The sequence below is a fragment of the Carex rostrata genome, chromosome 12 (genome assembly GCF_964058835.1).
Source record: "Carex rostrata chromosome 12, lpCarRost1.2, whole genome shotgun sequence".
Taxonomy (NCBI): Eukaryota; Viridiplantae; Streptophyta; class Magnoliopsida; order Poales; family Cyperaceae; genus Carex; species Carex rostrata.
In genome coordinates, this window is record NC_135929.1 from 4,238,623 (window position 1) to 4,251,465 (window position 12,843).

General features: G+C 35.2%; 1 protein-coding gene across 1 annotated transcript; it reads right to left on the reverse strand.

The window, feature by feature from the left end:
• Positions 1–3,784: 3,784 nt before the first annotated feature.
• On the reverse strand, positions 3,785–4,258 carry LOC144563325 (uncharacterized). The gene has a single exon (XM_078312792.1). It carries the CDS (start codon positions 4,214–4,216, stop codon positions 3,809–3,811), a length of 408 nt encoding a protein of 135 aa, XP_078168918.1. The 5' UTR covers positions 4,217–4,258; the 3' UTR covers positions 3,785–3,808.
• Positions 4,259–12,843: the final 8,585 nt, after the last annotated feature.

The following is a 12,843-nucleotide window of genomic DNA, read 5'->3' on the forward strand; positions in this document are numbered from 1 at the left end:
TTACAGCTTGGAGTAGTATTTCATCACGCTATACTTGTTAAAATCTTATCATGAGCTTCCTTGAAATGTTTTTGTTAATTTTACATGGATTGCACTTTGAAATTTGTTCTTACAAATTTGATTTTTAGTATTTATTGTAGTTGTACCATATTCTCACTGCCAATTTACCCACCCCTAAAAAAAAATTCTTGAACAAATTTCAGGGGTCATTTATAAAATTTGTGGTACTTACAGAAACGTACCGAGAAAAAAATAATTAAAAAAATCTGAAGAGAGTTTTCCACACCAGTTTAGACTCATTATTAAATTAGTCAAAAAATTAGTTAAGAGTTAAGTAATAAATTGCTTGAGAATTCAAATCGAAGACGGTAGTCGGTAGTATTGGAGTAACAGTAGGGAGACTTTTCAAGTAACACTTAGCTGGTGATCTTATCCAAATCAATTACTTTCTTTGACCGTTTGGCTAACTATTTAACTTAGAACGGCGACATTAGCATGTAATAATGTTAGCATCTTTTATGGTTAATTAAAAGCAACTGATTTGTCTTTTACTGGCTTGGTAATAAATTAAGGGATACCCATTATATCAGTTAAGCAACTATTTTGACTTGCATTTCACCAGCATGTGGTTTATTTGGTACGCTAGTTATTTGGTTAAGGTGCTAGTTTACATTTCCGAGCAAAATATCTTTTTTTTTATACTTTGGATATTTCAACGAAGCAGAGGGCTTCAATGTCCGGAAAATAAAAAATAACCATTAATAACATTACCATATATTCCAAAATAATTTATTAAATTTTATAGTTATTTTATTTTATAATGTACAATAATAAAAAATATAAGAAACTTATAGTATCAAAATATTAATATTTTTATAAAATAAATTCATAAAAGGGTCGACTAAATATTCACAGACTGATGAGGGAAAGGGATATGTAATTAGGAAAGAAATTAGCAATCTTCCAACCTTAAATCCTAATTTGATATTAACATATATTATATCTATCAAAATTTTCTAATTTTTGGAAATCAAATAGTGTTGCATAATTTTAAGAAGCATGACATTTGAAAGCAAACATTTCAATATAACTACGTACCTCCATAACTTTTCAATTAAACAAATTTAAGTTCTAATACAATCTTCCAAATTCTCCTCCACAAATTTATTAGAAATATGGTAAGATAAGTGTTTTTTTTTTAAATAGGAAGAATATGAGAACACATGTTCAATACGGTATATACGGTCTAAATATTCTTATGTAGTAAAAAACACAAGCATAGAATAATGTACCACATACTCAATAACGAATTCGTATCCTCTACATTAACTCAAAAAAGGGCGGACCCGTTAACAAAGGCAGAGATGGGATGTAACCTGGGCGGAAAAGTATGGACGCTGTGGAAGGAAAGGAATCGTCGGACCTTCTCGCGACAAACGAAACCAGAGCACATCCTAATCAATGCGGCAACCATCGATGTTTATAACTGATCACACTTTTTATAGGAAGCTGAGAGTTAGGGTTGAGATACGAGAGGCAGGCTTAGATAGGTTCCTGGCCTTCTTAATTTTAATAGCGGACCTCTTTGACAAGTAAGTTGTAATAACTAGAATACATATCGACTACAGAAGGTAGTCGGGCCATGTAAATATTTTTTCTTATCAATATATCTTTTAGTGGATTTACCGCTAAACATCAAAAAAAGAAAAAAAAAAGAATCTTTTGAGTTAATGCATTTGAACCGTCTAATACACTTTAAAATCTGTACGAATTAGATTCACATTAATATTAAAGGATACCTGGCTAATAGACTATGACGGGATTGATTCCGTTTAAAATCAAACGACCAAGATGCGTTAACTCAAAAGATGTTCTTTTGAGTTAATGCAGACAATGCAAATGATGTGAGAACTAGCCTTTGGTCTAGTGGCAAAGGCACATGGTCTCTATATGAGAGGGTATGGGTTCGAAATCTAAATGGAGGAAATTCTTTGTTATAATAACAAGGATATTAAATAGTTGGGTAGCTTGACCTCCAACATTTACTAAAAAAATGCAAACGATGCAGACTCCTCAATAACATGCTCTATTTTTTTTATTTTTTATTTTTATTTTTAAATTTCATCTGAATAGACATATAATATGAACATATCTGACTTTATATTTAATAAAGTTAAGAGTTACTTATATTAATGTTTTCAAGATAATCTTTCGTTCTCGAGTTTTTTTTAACTTTTTCAAAATAAATATACACATATTCTAATATCATCCGTAATATTAACTATAGTTTAAAACCTTGCAGTATATCTTCGATCCATTATAAATGTTTAAAATACAATGAATTCTAAAGCCATTAAACCAAATCGTAAAGCATGCATATTGTAGATCAAGCTAGAACAAGTTGAGACCCCTCCTTTAATATTGTTTCTGGTCTAATACTAGGCCAAGAATTATTCAAATAAAGTGATAATTAAGTCATTAATAATAAAATATAACTCAGTTAAGTTGAATTATAAAAATATAGTTGCGATAATAATTGACAACAAATGTAATGCATAGTATATCAACTATATTGATATATTATATTGTAGATTGATTCCATGCTACTCATTTTATTTTATTCATATTAAATCCAATAAGTATCCTTCCAATTATTTAATAAATTGTATTACACGTTGGGTTTACTTGTACAACTTATCTTAAAATTAAAAAAAAATGATCTAATTTGAATCAAATGATCGATTCTTGCATAACAAAACCATCTATTTTAGAGCAATCTTGAACTCCAATTATTCTTTTTTTTTCCACCTCAATTTGGATCTAATTTGACACATCTGTGGGCTACTGAACTTGGTTTTTGAGAGAAGACTATGTGCCATTTGTTGTAATTACCTCAGCAAAATCCAACACAGGATAAGGGTCGGTTTCGTGTTACCAAATCTACCAATAACAGCAAATAAATCATAACAAATTACACGCACAATTTACACCACCCAATTAATAAATTATACAACATTATAATAGTAGAACCCCATACAACATTATGCACTATACAGATTCTTTGTAAGAAATAGTAAAAAAATTGGGATGTAGTAAAAAAAAATGAGGTGCCATGGGCCTGTAATTTTCAGATGATGGAATCTTTGACCTGGACACGTGGCGCCTACGTGAAACCATGTACGGAAATTCAATCATTTTGTCATTATTCGGAATTACATATGAATAAGAAAATGATTGTGTGTGTAATTTCCTGCTGCTTGCCTTTCACCCAATTAATTTTAAGTCAAGGAATTTTTTTTTTTTAAATCACATGACAGCTCATCCCTTTCTTCTCTAAAAGTAAAGTTTAATGGAGGTGTCCAGTAACAAATTATTGATATCACCATTGGAGAAGTTAATTTAGAGCTGATGGAAATAATCCAAGAAATTTTTCAGAAATTGTCCACAATTTATCCCATAATTGATCATGGAAATATCTTGCCGTTAAGCTTGCTAAATTTAAATTCTAAATTAACTCAAGATACTCTGCAATGTTGTAGTTGTAGTCCAGAAAATAATTAATGTAGTGATATTATACACAAAAATTGTTATTATGAAACTCTGTTTATTCAGAGAAAAAAATTACAAAAAACAATTCATTCTCTCTCTGATGAACCATCAGCAAACCTCTAAACCCCCCCCCCCCCCAAAAAAGAATTCGACTTAGAAACAGCCCTCAAAACAACTGACTTAGTTGAGAGAACGAAAAAGCTTAAGAAAGGGATGAACAATAATTTCTATTTCCTTTCATGTAATTAATGATGAAATATCATTGCTCAAGATAGCCAGTTGAACGAAGAATCGAGATTCGCGCAGCCCTCTGCTCCCGTCCCTTGAGCTTTCTCCCATTTCCGATGCAAACCGAAAATGGCATCTTATCGGCATATCTTTTCGAAACCAAAATATGCGGTGGCACTATGTTCCGACCAACACCATTATAATCATCTCCCTCATCATCATGTTCATCATCATTCATGTCAATGACATTTCCACCATAGTTGAACCCTGCTGTCCACGACTGACTGACGGGACCTCTTGACGGGATGAGAATTGGGGCAGATGTGCTGGGTCGGGCACAGGAAGTTGTGGAGCGCACGTCGAATTCGGCGTTGTTTTCTTCTTGTTGGTCTTCTTCAATCTCAGGCCAAAGTATGTCTACTTCTTGGTACTCTTCCATTTGATTTTGGAATTTTGGATGTAAAATTTGGATTTGGTATTTATTTTTTTGAAGGTATTTAAGTTATATATATAAGGAGAGGAGAAGAGATGGATTAAGCTATGAGTTAACTATGTCGTCAGGGACACACTAACAAGCAATTAAAGGTTGCGTCATCCAATGGCTTTTTTGGTGTTTGATTTATAAAAAGAGAAACTTTGTTTTAGCTTCTCATCATTTAATTTATTAATAGAATAATAGGAGAAATCTAGATTGCATGCATGATCCCTAAACGGATATGCTTTTTCCAAGAGATATTGCATGGATTTTAGATTTCTCATTAGATTTGTGAGGTGTCTCAATAGATGTACCTGGTATAATTTAACTTGATAAAAAAATTGTACTTCTCATTTGGTCTAAATTAAAACCTGGTTCTCTTAACCTTCTACGTGGTTACTAAGCATATTGCATATTTAATTATTAAATAAAATTCATGTATTGATAACTATAGAAGGTATATTCTTCGCAATTTCCTGTCCTATCATAAACCCACAATTTTCGTTGGAATCTTAATTGAAAGAAATGGTATCTACAAATTAAAAATGACATAACCAATATTAAATGCAGGTGCTTCATTCAATAAAAACGCGCTCTATATTAGAAATTACGTGTGAAGAATTATATTATGACTGTGTATCTTATCAAACGTGATTTTTTTTTTTTTTTTTTTTTTTTTTTTGCAACTTTGCTAGATTAACATATAGATCACTAAGATATATAGAGGTCAAAGTTTGCACGTGTTGTGTACTTCTTTGTTTTTTTTTTTTTTTTTTTTTAATATCTAGTGTACTTTTAGGAGATTTATTTCATGTACGTCCTTCAAAAACCTCAAAATATTCCATACCTGATCTTTAATTAAAATGGGAATAATTATTTTTTTTTTTGAAAAAGTGGGTTTTCCCACCGATTTCATTAGAAATCATATAGTCTTACTGTAACCAGCTCCAAAAATCTAGAACTAGCACAGTTTACACAAACTGGAATCATTCCAGTAACAAAAACAAAGGCAAGTCAACCATACTCCAAAAGCTAACAAGAAAAGAAAATACAAGTCAACACTAAAACTAAAGATAGCACAGAACCAATACTGGTACTAAGCTAAAAAAAAACCAAGTAGAAAGGCATCAGCTATTGAGGAACTCTATCCCACGCATAGGGATTGTATCTTCTGGATCCTGTATTTCTGAAATTAGTGCCAAATCTCGGACCTGAGAATCCACCTCTGCCCCTAATGGTATCATGACCTGGCATGGCATGTCATTAGTATGAAGAGGTAATATTAAAGATAAGTGCAACATAGAACCATCATTAAGAGTCTTAGACCAAAAAGATGCTAAAGAGATTATCTTTGAACCAACCACCTGCAATGTTGGCAAAGAATGATTTTGAAAGCAAATTTTGTTACGTTCAAGCCAAATACACCAAAGTACAGCACCCCTAACCAGTTCTACGACTGGCTTGTTTTTGAGAGGGATAGCAGCATTAAGAAACCAAACATCGTCCATTGAGTAGCCATCAAAAATAAAATTATTGTGAGCTGCAATCCATTTCCAAATTTGAATAGTGAATGGACAATGAACAAAAAGATGGTCAGTGGATTCAAAAGCACCACAAAAAGAGCAAGAAGTATCACCAGTCCACCCTCTAGATATGAGATTTTCCTTAGTCAAAATTTTGTTTCTTTTAAGAAGGTAAAGGAAAATTTTAATCTTGAGGGGGATTTTGGAGGACCAGATTGAAGTAAATTCATTATTGACTATACCACCATATTCGAGCCAGAGATAATAAGAATGTACAGAGAATGCCCCTTTAGAGGACCATCTCCAAAGTAATGAATCTGGTAGGCTAGAATCGGGTTTGCAGTCAATCAATAAGGAAGATAAAGCATTCCAGTCATTTAATAACACACCAGTTAGTTGTCTATTAAAAGAAAGATGTAAAGAATTATTTGGAAAAGCTTCAATAACCAACAAATCAGGATCAGCTGATATGTTATATAAATTAGGAAATAAACTAGCAAGTGGATGTTCTGAAATCCATCGATCATGCCAAAACTGAATAGTGGAACCATTTCCCAATTTTCTAGAGAAACCCACTTCAACTACAGGTGCTCCTTTAAGGATACCCTTCCAAAAAGGTGAACAAGTGGAAGAAAAACCATAAGGACCATATTTAGTCAACACAATAGACTTCCATTTTCCAACAATAGTGGAATCATGAAATCGTACCCACCACTTGGCCAATAAGGCTTGATTAAGTCTCTTTAAGTCGATAATACCTAATCCACCTTGATTTTTACTTTTACACACAATTTCCCATAACACCAAGCAATATTTTTTCCTAACAGCATTACCCCCATACCACAGAAACCGTCTTCTTAATTGGTCAATTCTCATTCTGATCTTAGCTGGCATAACAAATACAGATAGCCAATAGATTGGTATAGACGACAAAACTGAATTCAAAAGAGTAATCCTACCACCATAAGAGAGAAGTTTACCTTTCCAACCTTGAATCCGAGATTCAATTTTATCTATAACTGATTGCCAATCAAGAATGCTTGGTTTTTTATAATGTAAAGGCAAACCAAGGTAGGTAATAGGCAAACCAGTCACCTTACAACCGAAGAGCTGTGCCAACTGATCCCCTTCATGTGATTGTAAGTTAAGGGCAACCATCTCAGATTTAGCATAGTTGATTTTCATCCCAGAAAGATTTTCAAAAGCTATAAGATGTAATTTGAGAGCTAAAACCATTTTGGGATCAGCTTGCATAAATAAAAGGGTGTCATCTGCGAATTGCAGATTCAGAACTGGACCTATAGAATTAAAATTACCTACTCCAGTAACAAAACCAGCTGATTGGATTTTTTGTAAAGACTTGTTAAGTACATCAGCAACCAAATTAAATAACAATGGAGACAAGGGATCACCCTGTCTCAAGCCTCGTCGGCATCTGAAATATGGACCAAGTGTCCCATTAAAATTGATACATGTTTGGCCACTATATAGGATAGATTTTATCCATGAGATAAATAAATTACCAAAGCCTCTTGCTTTAAGAACCTCAATCAAAAAATCCCAATTAACCCGATCAAAAGCCTTTTCATAATCAAGCTTAAAAAGGAGGCATTTTAATTTTCTTCGATGAATGTGATGTAAGACCTCATGGGCAGTAGCTATATGATCTGTTATTAACCTCCCCTTAATGAAAGCTGATTGAGAGTCATCAATCAGAGAAGACATAATTCTTCCTAATCGATCAGTGAGAACCTTTGTAATTAATTTGAAACTGCAATTAATAAGGCTAATTGGCCTATAGTTTGTTATTAATTTGGGATCATCCTTTTTTGGGATGAGGCAAATAGAAGCAAGGTTCAGCTTAGAAAGATCAAGGGAATTGGAAAAAAAAGATTGAAACAAACAAAATAAATCATCTTTGACTGTATCCCAAAAGGTCTGGTAGAATAGAAATGAAAGACCATCTGGACCAGGAGACTTATTAGGGTTACATGCAAATAAAGTGGTTTTAATTTCATCTAATGTAAATGGGGCCTCAAGACTAATACATTGAGAAACTGTAAGCTTCTCAGATGAAGACCATAACTCGTGATTAAGGGTAATATCTCTAATTGTTGTGGATCCCAACAAGTCCTTATAGAAAGAAGTAACATGAGCACGTAAGATGATAGGATCAAAACATAGTTGGCCATCAATTTCTAACGAAAAAATAGTATTTTTCTTTTTCTTGGCAGAGGCAGTAACATGAAAAAACTTGGTGTTGAGGTCTCCCTCGAGAAACCATTTAACTCTGGAACGTTGTTGCCAGTAAGTCTCCTCATCACGATAAAGTTGATGTAGAGAGTACTGGCAACTCTTCCATTCATCTAATTCAGCATCTGTAATGGAACCCAATTCATCTAATTCTTCAAAATGAGAAATTTGGGCCAAAATTCGTTGTTTATGACGTCGCTGCTCACCCATGACATTGGCATGCCATCCTCTCAATTTTTTCCTTAAAAATTGCAATTTTAATTTCCAAGAGAGCCCGATATCATGACATAAATCCCATGACTGCCACCAAGAAATCAAAAGTTCCTTGAAACCCTCATGAGCCAACCAGGCACGTTCAAATCGAATAGGAGCTTTTGTATGAAAAACTTGTGAGGTGGTTTGCAAAATCAAAGGATTATGATCAGACATAAACCTAGGCAATGAAAACAAACGATTGGAAGGATAATGAGCTTCCCATTCAGTAGAGCAAAAAACTCTATCTAAAAGAGCACGAGATAGAGAAGAGGCTGAACGAGCCCAAGTAAATTTACGATCAGCTAAAGGTAGTTCGATTAAATGTAAGCGAGATAGTAGAGCATTGAACCTATTACTCAAAGAAATATTAAAAGCAGGACCACTCCTTTCACCTCGATTTCTAATTAAGTTAAAATCTCCAGTCAATAGCCATGCTGAAATACCATAGCTAAAAATCAATTCCAATTCAGAAAAAAAAGAGGAGCGGTGAGAAGAGAGAACAGGACCATAAATCAATGTGTAAACCCATTCAAAATGATCAATTTTGTTTTTAAAGTGGATAGAAATGGTGAAAGCACCTATCCAACTATTAATCATCACAAACTGGGAGGTATCAAACCCAACCAAAAGTCCTCCAGATAAACCGACAGAGGGTAACTCTATCCATTGAGTAAGATTAGAACTAAGAGAATTAAGTATTCTATCAGAAAAGGATTCTTTTTTAGTTTCCAAAATACCAACAATTGAAACAGAATGAGATTTAATATAGTCACTAAGTAAACGACGCTTGTCAGCCTTACCCAAACCCCGCGCATTCCATGTTAATAAATTAACCATTTAAAGAATTTGATTTCCCTACTTGAGGTGCTTTAAGCACAAAATCACTAATGTCAGTCAGAACTGATGATAGAGGCTGAGCCCCTATATGGTCACAAACATCATCTAACACAGAAGATAATGCTAACTTAGAAATAGTACGAAATTTATTAACAACATCTAATTTGACCTTATCAGAAGCACCCAAACTAAAACCTCCTATTTCATACATCGCAATAATCTCATCATCAGTCAAGTGTGCATAAGGAAATTGAGACAATAACTTTTGTGTACCTGAGCCTGTGCTACGCCTAGGAGGCAGAGCAGAGTCCCCTTTGTTATCAGCAGCATCCAACAGCTTGATGCGTAAACTGCTTCGTAACTCAGAAGAAGAAGATTGACCCCTTGCATGGGCAACCTTGTCAGAAACTGGAACTACAACCTGACCAGCTACAGGAGCAGCTGTCTGCTTAGAAACTATGGCTTTAGGAGAGGAATGATGCGAGACAGAAACCTGAGCATCGACAGGAGCAGCTATAGGATCAGCAACCTGCGCAGTTACTATGGCTGGCTGAGAGGAATTCTGTGAAACAGTAACAACAGGAGGTGGATCCTGTGACACAGAAGCAACAGGAGGCTGATCCCAAGGGTCATAATCAAGTGGGGGAATAGGTGGATCAGCAGCTAATAGAACCAAATCAGTGTCCGCTAAGGCAGAAAATCGATTACCAGTGGTAATAGGAACCACCGGCTTAAAAGGCATAACAGGTGGCGGGGGAGGTGGGGGTGGAGGGGGTAAATCCTCAACAGGAGGGGGAAGCACTACCTGATAAGGGGCTTGCAGCTGTAACTGGTTACCAGAGGAAGAGGGAGAATCCTCTTCCACAAACACATAACAGTCATGGTATGTAACTGTACGGTCTTCATCAGTAAACTGCAATCGGCGACAAGGAGGGATCACAGATCTATCTGGAACTCCTATTTTAACCCGAAGAATCTCGAAATCACAACAAGCAAAAGATTGGGGGTCAGTAGCAATCCAAAAACCCCCGAGATTCTCAGCGAGCCGTTTAATTTCACCTGGACACCACAAGTCGTGAGGTATCCCCAAGATGTTAATCCAAAATGTCTGAGGTTTATAACCCTTTGAAAATCGAGCAATAGAGTAGGGCTCCAAGGGAAAAATCACATCCCCAAGGGAAATCTGTCTCTCTCGAAGGGCTATTGTTCGCCAAGCATCATCAGGTGGATCAATTAAAAAGAACTGAGGAGCCAATTTACGAGGAATCCATTCCCAATCTTTCAATGTGGTGAATCGCGCCTTAAAATGAGATTGAATAAACTGAGCGCCCCTGTTCTGACGATCAAACAAAACTACGCCCCTAGCAAGAGTTGCCCGCAGACTGCGAGTATCCTTGTTCGAATAGAATTTCATAGAGGTGCGCGAGTTCAGGGAATCCATAGGAGAGGTAGAAGGAATAGCAAGTAAGGATGGAGATTTGCAGGTAACAGATCGGTGACCAACTTTGCCACATGCGAAGCAAACCAGAGCGCTACGACAGTGAGAAGCAAAGTGGCCTCTCTCGCCACACCGAAAACAGTAAACTATGCGAGATTTCTTAGGGTTCTGGATGGAAGAAATCTTCTTGGTGACCTTTGAAGGGGGAAGGGTAGGGTTTGGAAGAGGAACGGTGTGGTTAGAAATGGAGGGGTTAATTGGTGGTCTTGGTTCTTTGAAATGAGTACTGGAGACGGGCTGAGCGGTACCACTGGAGACGGGTCTGGTAGAACCTTCTAGCGAAGTAGATGCGTCGTGCAAAGGAAGCCAGTCGTGAAAACCATCCAAATGAACCCCTGATGACCCACGAGAAGAGATTCGGTGCAGAGGAACAGTCGCACGAGAGGAAGGAAGCGAGGCACCTGACCTAGTTGGCGCTTTCGAGGCGGGCATGTGAAGCACAGATGGATTTTGTGTGACGAACTCAGGTGAGGAACGAGGATGGAGATGCTTAACAGCATCTACGACCCACTTCATGGCCGACTCCAGAGCCACAATAGCCTCAGCGAGAGACATAAGGAAGGGCCCTCAAAGAAAAGGCCGAGAAAAAAAGAAAATGGAAATCAAGATCAGAGTTCTTGATTTGCCGATTAGGCGGAGATGGAAGTTGGCCCAAGAGCGAAAAAGCTAAAACAACAAATGGGAATAATTATAACTCCCTAAAAAACAAAATATTCTATACCTAGATCTTTAATTAAAATGGAAGTTCAGTTCAGTCTTGATTTATTATTTCTTAAATTTATTAATTAACACATTTCTTGGAACTGAAGTTGACAAAGAAATTAAAGCCAACCATGACTTTCCAAATACCAGGCATCACAACTGAACATGAATAAATAATAATACACTTGCGCACCTAAAGTCATCTTTCAATGAATACATCCATAATGGATTTAGCCCAACTTAAAAATTATAATACATATTTAAGTTTTCATTGCAATTCAAACAAAGGAGGGTTCAAATGCCTCCATATTTTTGTGCCTCCATCATGCCTCCATCTCTCTCCATCATTTTCAAAGTTCAAACAATCGATCCGAACCGCTCAACCTAACCTCCATACTAAAATATGTTTGGAGACCAAATTTTATATTTTTAGGAATTTTTTTACTATTTTTTTAGATAGGTACAAAATCAGTAAATATGAACCATCTAAAAACAGTATTTTTGTACCTATCTAAAAAAATAGTAAAAAAATTCCTAAAAATATAAAATTTGGTCTCCAAACATATTTTAGTATGGAGGTTAGATTGAGCGGTTCGGATCGACTGTTTGAACTTTGAAAATGATGGAGAGAGATGGAGGCATGATAGAGGCACAAAAACATGGAGGCATTTGAACCCTCCTCATTCAAATATTAGTTATTGCTGCTACAGTGTAAATTTTTGCTGAAACGATTGTGCATCTTAATTATCCAAGTTCAAAATTATGATTAAGTCAAGTCAACACAATTGCCAACAGCTATTTTAAATGTGCATACACATAAAAATCAAGTTTGCATTTATTTAAGCTTAATTAAATGTTCATTTTGTGGGTGCAGGAAATCTTACGGGGAGTATTAATTAGACGGTTGAGATTTGTCTTCACGTACCGTATAAATAATTTTAAAACATATATAAACACATTTTGCTTTCCTTTTTTTTTTTTTGAGGCAGTTTTGTTTTCGTTTGTTTAATACTTTGTTCCTTTTTTTTGTTTACTATTTTAAACGAAAATTTTCTTTCCTAGGTGGTACTGCTTACCTGATGATAGGAAATGAAGTTAATTGTACGTTCTCTTTATATATTTCGATCATTTTATTGATTTACGTTTATGTATAATTTGTTTGACCATTTCATTTTAAACTGTAGTCCACTAATTAAGGATGAGCAATATGACTCTTCAAAATTCAAACACTGAAGAACAATATAATATAATAATAATAACAGCAAATGTACGTAATAATAACAATCATCATCATCATCATAATTTTGAGATATAAATTTAGTATAGAATTTGTTGGATTTAATAAAGGGTACGCCAATTATGGGAAACTAAAAACCCGACCCGTTATGAATAGATGCGAACCCATTATGAAAAGGTGCATTGGTTTTATATAAACCATTCATATCTCTCTCTCTGAAATAATCAGAAAAACGTGTGAATAGTAACAACCAAAATTAGAGAGAAAAGATAGAGAGCACCAAGAA

Bases quoted from the DNA above. Each gene is read 5' to 3' on its own strand.
- LOC144563325 (XM_078312792.1), bottom strand. From the start codon at position 4,216: ATGGAAGAGTACCAAGAAGTAGACATACTTTGGCCTGAGATTGAAGAA.